Raw genomic sequence first — 7,500 nt, 5'->3', positions numbered from 1 at the left:
GGGGTCAACTCATGGGGTCACCAATATGGGGTCAGCTCCGAGCCAGCCAGCCAGAGCTAATGTCCAATCATCGGCCATTGGATTGTGCATAGAGCTAAGATTCTGACAGGGACAGAAGAGGATACATCTCATTGAACAGATGAATAAGAGAGAGAGGAGAGAGAAAGAGAGAGAGAGAGAGAGAGCGAGAGAGAGAGAGAGATGGAAGGAAGGGCAGGGAAGGAAAGGAGAAAAGAAGCCTGAGGGAGAAAGATGGAAAGCAACTATCCAATCGGATCTGCGTTGTGTGTGTGGGTCTGAGCTGCAGTAATTCCAGGGTGTGTGAACAAAAGAATGACAGAACAACAATGTCAGAGAAAGAAACAATTATGTTGAAAGAGAGAAGGAGAGATGGACTAAAAAGAGGGAGAGAATGTCAGGAATGTGGTGTGTGTGTATGTGTGTGTGTGTGTGTGTGTGTGTGTGTGTGTGTGTGTGTGTGTGTGTGTGTGTCTGTGTGTGTGTGTGTGTGTGTCTGTCTGTGTGTGTGTGTGTGTGTGTGTGTGATAACAACACAGAGAGATACAGAGTAAGAGTGAAAACTAGAGAAAGAGAGAAAGTGTGTGTGTGTGTGTGTGTGTGTGTGTGTGTGTTAGGCTGTGCTGTACTGATGTCAGGCTCCCCCAGGTTCAGTCTGGGCGTAGCAGTTCTGAAGCCCAGCACTGTGTTCAATTATTACAGCATTCCGCTGTGCTCCTCTCTCTAAGGGGACACACCACTGCTCACACACACACACACACACACACACACACACACACACACACACACACACACACACACACACACACACACACAGATGTTCATTATGCACATGCAAAGATACCCTGTCACACCCAAATATTCATCACACACTCCCACATGCTGTCTGCAGCACATACCCCCTTCACACACAAACATCACAGATGAATGCAAACAGGCAGCAGACACACACACACACACACACACACACACACACACACACACACATGTTAGCTACGTATGCCACATGCAGTCATCAGTCATATCATACATATCATCCACATTCTTTTTAGTTTCTTTGTCTGTCTCACTTTATACGTCTCTCACATGTCGATTGCACACACACACACACACACACACACCAGTGGCCTCAGATGAAGTTAATTTATGAAGCATGTCTGGTAGCCATCCTTACTGACTTATCATTCCCGAACATTATATTTCATCTGGAGTCTTCAAACTAGCTGTTAGAGGACACTATGAAGACATCTTCAGGGAGCCACACACACACACACACACACACACTCACACATTGACCATGTGTCTGAATTACCTAATTTCTGGAAATCACACCCATGGGTGCCCAGATGGGCGCTAGAAGGGAAAACTAGCGTTGGTCACAAACTAGCAGACGGACTTGCGTCACACCTGGCACCGTGCACAAGATATAAGCCCCACTATATCACCGACGACGACAACGTCGTCTCGAGCCAAAAGCCATTTTCCTGTTTTGCTGTGCGCGGCCAAGTCCCATCTCCAGAAGGCAGCTCCAGCACCAGAGACGGGTAAGGAGAGGTGGCAGGAGATCCTACCCAGGACATGCAGACACGCTCCGGGGTGTGCACTGCCAAGAGGAGCCTGGATCAGTTCACTCATAATAACCACAGATAGGATACACTAAGTAGACAGGCGTGTGTACACACAGCGATGGATTACAGTGGTATTTTTATCAGCTGTTAGTGTGCGTCTGTGTTTATGAGAACGTGTGAATAATGGCTTGTTAGGAGAACAGTGATCACTCAAGCACTGTTTTTGTGTGTTTGTGTGTGTGTGTGTGTGTGTGTGTGTGTGTGTGTGTAGGTTTAGCAATGTGAGGAATGATGATGATGATGAGGAGGCTGCACGTGAGAGAAGGCGAAGAGCTCGCCAGGAGAGACTCCGTGGCAAAGAGATGGATGAGAACTCCAGCACACCTGACACTACGGGCATGAACAACAGTCATAGGTAACACACACACACCAATATAGAAGCACTCACACACATTTAAGCACAAACATACACATATGCACTGTTATGACCTAGGGGTAAGGCCACAACAAAATAGGGAGTTGAGAGGTTGGATCTTTAACTAAAATATGGATTTATTAACCAAATTATTCAAACAAACAGTGTGAGATGGGTCAAAGTCAGTCATCATTAATGCATGGATGTTGCAATGTGTCTGAGTGCCATGTTGCATGCCCAATACCCAAAGTAAGAATGGCCCTCCTAAGGGGAGAGGCAGCAGCCCTTTGTAATGAATGAACCTCAGACTCAAATGCAGCAAGCAAGTTAATTTAATAAAGTTCAGGTAGCAGGTCACAAGTCCAATAAACAATCCAAGGGAGAATCCAAAGAGTAATCCAAGGTCAGGCAAACAGGTCAAAAACGAGAGTTCAGAATTAACCAGTAGGCTATACAGGCTTAGTAGAGTCACAAACAACAATACCTCACGTTGGTGTGCGGTGCTCCAAGTGAATATAAAGGGTGAGGTTAATTAGTGATTAGTCCCAGGTGTAGCTAAAACTCCAGGGAAGCTGTGCAGGGCTGAAGTGGGTGTGTCTGTTGTGAACATGCAGCCTGCACAGTCTCAGGTCTTACACCCTTCTAGTTGGAGACCTGCTCTCAGGTGCAGCTCATCAGCCCGTTAGATCTTGAGGCACCTGAAGACAATCAGACAAAACAAGTAGAGGACCTAGTGGCCCATCACATGCACACACACACATGCACCGTGTAATACATGGGACACAAGAAAAGGCCCCTTTGAATAAGGTGTGTGTGTGTTTGTCTTGACGTCTTGAGTTGTGTGTGTGTTTGTCTTGAGTTGTGTGTGTGTTTGCACGAGTTTGTGTGTCTGACTACGTGTCCAGCCAAGTTGTTTTCGTGTTTCGTGTGTGCATGCAATAGTGTGTGTGTGCTTGTACATGTGTAGAACGATCCCTAGTCTCACCCTGTGTCCCCCCAGTGCACTTCACTTGTGCACTTTGTGAGCACGTGATTCGTTTTCTGAGTTTGCTATGTGTGTGTGTGTGTTTGTGTGTGTGTGTCTCTGTGTGTGTGTGTGTGTGTGTCTCTGTGTGTGTGTGTGTGTGTGTGTGTGTGTGTGTGTGTGACCCTTCTGCTGACCCTGCGCCTTGTTGTGCATCCCATATCTCCTACTCACCCCTTTCTCACTCCTCTTCCCTTTCCCATCATGCATTGCGGCGGGTAATAAATAACTTCCCCCTCGGGCGGTCAGAATGGAAGCGGTGGGCCGCCACTGACGTCTCACACACACTGGTCCGCTTTGTGTGTGTGGATGCTTTCGGCTGCAGAGGGCAACCCTTGACACACACACACACACACACACACACACACACACACACACACACACACACATGCCCATGCCTGCATACACACACACGGGGTTGCGATCAGTTGCAGGGGCTCAGGGCTGTGCAGACACGGTGGAGTGCTATTGTGAAACGGTGCTGACGAAGTGTAAAAGTTTGCCAAACACTCGGTCAGACTACATTAACCTTGCTGTGGGTATGGCCTTTCAGTCACACGTCAAGCCAAGGGAGAGAGAGAGACAGAGAGAGAGAGAGAGTGAGAGAGGTTGAAGGGAGAAAGAGTGAAGAAGGTAAAAGTGAGAGATAGATAGTGTGAGATAGAGGACTAATTAAAGAGAGAGAGAATACAGAATGAGATAGTGAGAAGAAAGAGAGGAGAGTCAAAGGAGGTGTAGAATGGGAAAGTGAGGGATGAGGAAAGAGTGAATGAGGCTAAAAAAAGACAAAGAGAGAGAGAGAGCAGAGGAGTAAAAGCTGTGGAGACATGGTTTTGTGGTCATCGTTGTCGTCATTATTGATATTTACCATATTGAAATGTCCCTTTGTGTGTGTTTGTCACCTCTGTGTATTGTTCCGTGTCCACTATGCACAATGTTACAGTCACGCTGATGAAGCATTTCTATATTTCAATATGAGAGGATGACTGACCTCACTGCTTGTGTTTGTGATGGTCTTGTATTGGGAAGAAGGTCTTCAATGAGCTCTGTGTGTTTGTGAACTGAGCCCAAGGGTCAGAGGTCAAACTCCTACTGTCTGCTAGCATGAGGAGGTCAGACACAAGGGCTTTGTCCTGTGGTTCATCCACACCACACTGTATACAAACATCTGCCAATATGTCTGTAATCGTTTTTATTTCATCATTTGTTTATTCGTGGTTTGCAAAATGTCAATGGTCCATGATGGTTCAAAATCTTTTTTCTTCCTTTCCTTCCAATCTCTTTGTGTTTTTGTCAATCTTCCTGTTTTTTTTCCCCTAATTCTTATTAATTACAGCTAGGGAAATAAATGTTGAATGTGTCAAAACAAACTTCAGTAAGTATATTTCCACTGACTGAGGCTATTCACATGAAATTTCACATTAGTATAAACTCAGGAAATCCACACATATAAAGAAATGTAAACATTAAAGTCCATAAATAAAGTTATGTGTATTTATGTGTAATAAAAAGAAATAGGAAAAAAGATTGAACACCAACGCAAGGAAAGGCAAGGAACCAGCTGAAATCTGTAAGCAGTTAGAATGTAATTATACTTCCTATCTGTGTAAATTAATATCAGCTGGGTTTATACATATTGATGGGCTATTAAAAAGGTTTTACGTTACCAAGGTGTCACACAAGAAACATCTCATGATGGGTAAAAGCAAAGCGCTCTCCCAAGACCTTTTGCAACTTTATTGTTGCCAAACATATCAATGGAACTGATTACAGATAGATTTCAAAACTTCAGAATCTTCCAGTAAGCCGCATTGGGGCCATTAACTGAAAGTGGAAAGAACATCACTGCAACACAGAGAATGCAGTCTGGTCAGACAAGAGCAAAATGTAACTTTTTGGATGTCATACTACACACCATGTTTGGGGGAGAAATGGCACTGCACATCCCCCTAAATATACTATATCAACAGTGAAGTTTGGAGGTCGAGGCATCATGGTGTTTTTCATCTCATGGTACTGGCAGAATCTTCCAGATTTAAAGGCTATCTGTTTAGAAGAATGGGCCAAAATCACACCTGAATACTGTGACTGATTAGTTCTTCAATGAAATCTGTCATTGCAAACAAAGACTTTTCCACAAAGTATTTAATACATTTTTCCTGTGCCATTCCACTTTATTACACATTACTCTACTTACAGACTTTAATGTTTGACTTACAGACTTTAATGACTTTAATGATTTTTTATATGTGTGGATTTCCTGAGTTAATACTAATTAACTGACTAACTTACTGAAAAAATGTTGATGCGTTCAATACTTATTTCCCCCACTGTATGCATATCCCGTCTCTCTCTCTCTCTCTCTCTCTCTCTCTCTCTCTCTCTCTCTCTCTCTCTCTCTCTCTCTCTCTCTCTCTCTCTCTCTCTCTCTCTCTCATAGTCATTGTTGCCAAAGCTACAAGTTTGAAACAACATAGAGTATATCTTTGATGTTAAAACCTCTCCCTAATTTTTTTTTTCCCTGACCCCACCTCTCTCTCTCTCTCTCTCTCTCTCTCTCTCAGTGTGTTAGAGGTGAGCTCCTCAGTGAGCGTGAGTGGAGGAGGAGGTGGTGGAGGAGGTGAGGATGAGGAGCAGGCTCTGCTGGACCGCCTGGCCAAGCGGGAGGAGCGTCGTCTTCGCCGTCTCAAGGAGGCGCAGGAGCGCCAGACCGACGTCACAGAGACCACCGTCACCACCGACAACAGCGTGGAGGAGCGGGCGTCCTTCCGCCGTGGCCGCTCCTACGAACCAGAGCCCGAGCCGGAAGAGCCCAAACAGGAGGAGAAAGAGGAGGAGGAGGAGGTTGTGGAGCAGGAGGAGGAGGAGCCGGCCAACCAGGCAGAGGAGGAAGAGAGGGAGGAGGAGGTGCAGAGAGAGGTGGAGAAACCCAGAAGATCATACAGACACCAGGTAAATCTCAGTCACACATCAAATACAGTTTATGACAATGCATTTGACCCAAGCCAGACTATAACATACACTATGTACGGTGCATAAAACATTATGCATATAATGGTGTATCGTACATCTTCTGTATATATTGTTCACAGGCCTGTATGTTAATTTGTTTTCAGTATGTACATATAGGGCTAGTCAATCATTAATCTTCTAACCTTTCTTTCAAACCATTTTTCAGCTGAGCTCACTAAACAGCATTTTACCGGATAGTCAGGTAGCTAGCTCTGGTGCTCAGTCAGAGGGTTTGGGATTTCATTAGATAATAAGCCAGATTTGATTCAGATTCCATCCAAACTTGATTCAGATTTGATCCAAACTGACTATGTATAGGAGGAAACTGAGGAGCCAGCATTGCCATCAGAGGAGAAATCAGGTGAGGGAGGAGTCTCGGCCACACCCGAGGCAGAGGGGGAGGGACTAGCTGACACGCCCGGTGGGGCGGAGGAAGGGGAAGCCTTAGCCCCGCCCTCTGAGGTAGATGCCCCGGAACCTTCTGTTGCCCAAAATGGGGTAGCAGAACACATGACTGAGATGGAGGAGGGGAACGATGAGGAAGAGATTCCTGAAGGCGATGATGATGATAATGAGGGTTTGGTAAGACTGTGTCTGAGTGTGATGGTTTCAAACACACGTGCATGCTCTCTCTCACACACACACACAGAGTAGCATGAAGTCAAAGGTCTGAACCACTGAATTCTGGTGCTGTTTTTGAGGTTAATTACACTGAATTCAAATTTGGAGAAACTTCAAATTCAACTTTGGAAAACTACATCAGAGTTTAGCCATTTAGATTAATTCTGTTTAATTGAAAAAGTCTTTAGTGGCTGAATTGTCCACCTGTCAGTCTACATACTGCTGGTGGTCCTGCATGTTTTGTCCAAATTGTTTACGGTATCAGAACAGTGGTAACACGAGACTCTTGTCATGCTATGGACTCATCGAGAACGCTCTGGTTATCCAGACTCCTCGGTGTGTGTGTGTGTTTGTACTTGTGTGTGGTCACAGCGTGCCCTCTTGGAGCCTGAGCTGGAGTTCACCCGCGTGGTCACAGTGTGTGTGTGTGTGTGTGTCATGTCCCACGGAGTGTGTTCACGGAGACACGGTCGCCGTGCATGGCGGCAGTGTTTATGCACCACAGGAAACGTGTGTGGTGTGTGTGAAGTGGCGGTGTGTGTTTAAGCGGACGCGGTGTGACGTGACACAGGACCACGTGCGGCGTGGTCTATGTGCGCTTGGCGAAGCACACACTTACATTGTTTCTACACCACAGGTCTGATATGAGGCACTCACCACCAGAGCACCACTGAGCAACCACAGAACTGCACAACTTCAAGTTTACACCCAGATTTATAATGGTTTATTTTTACAACCTCTGACAGAAAATCTGCATTTGAAGTAACCATTTTTATGACAAATACACCTTGCATGTCAAGTAAAGGATAAGAGAAAGACAACATTTTAAATTCCATTTAATA

The 7,500-nt window shown here is 45.4% G+C and overlaps 1 protein-coding gene across 4 annotated transcripts in view; it reads left to right on the top strand.

The window, feature by feature from the left end:
• The window catches only part of cald1a (caldesmon 1a), a 65,172-nt gene that overhangs the window by 34,642 nt on the left and 23,030 nt on the right, over positions 1-7,500 (top strand). For 3 of the 4 annotated variants that reach the window (XR_012989266.1, XM_076296606.1, XM_076296607.1), the window contains exons 3-4: positions 1,858-2,001; positions 5,590-5,977. Coding sequence is in view for 3 of the 4 variants with exons in the window: in XM_076296606.1 (XP_076152721.1) it covers positions 1,858-2,001; positions 5,590-5,977 (532 nt within the window). In the remaining variant the exon portion in view is untranslated. The remainder of the gene's footprint in view (positions 1-1,857; positions 2,002-5,589; positions 5,978-7,500) is intronic. The other variant, XM_076296608.1, reaches the window with a different exon arrangement.

The sequence above is a fragment of the Alosa pseudoharengus genome, unplaced genomic scaffold (assembly GCF_046254945.1).
Source record: "Alosa pseudoharengus isolate Yale_2024_CS ecotype anadromous, Long Island Sound unplaced genomic scaffold, YU_APseudo_1.1 YU_APseudo_1.1_scf_20, whole genome shotgun sequence".
In the NCBI taxonomy this organism is placed as follows: Eukaryota; Metazoa; Chordata; class Actinopteri; order Clupeiformes; family Clupeidae; genus Alosa; species Alosa pseudoharengus.
The sequence above is the reverse complement of the archived record's forward strand: the minus strand, read 5'-3'. Positions and strand labels throughout refer to the sequence as shown.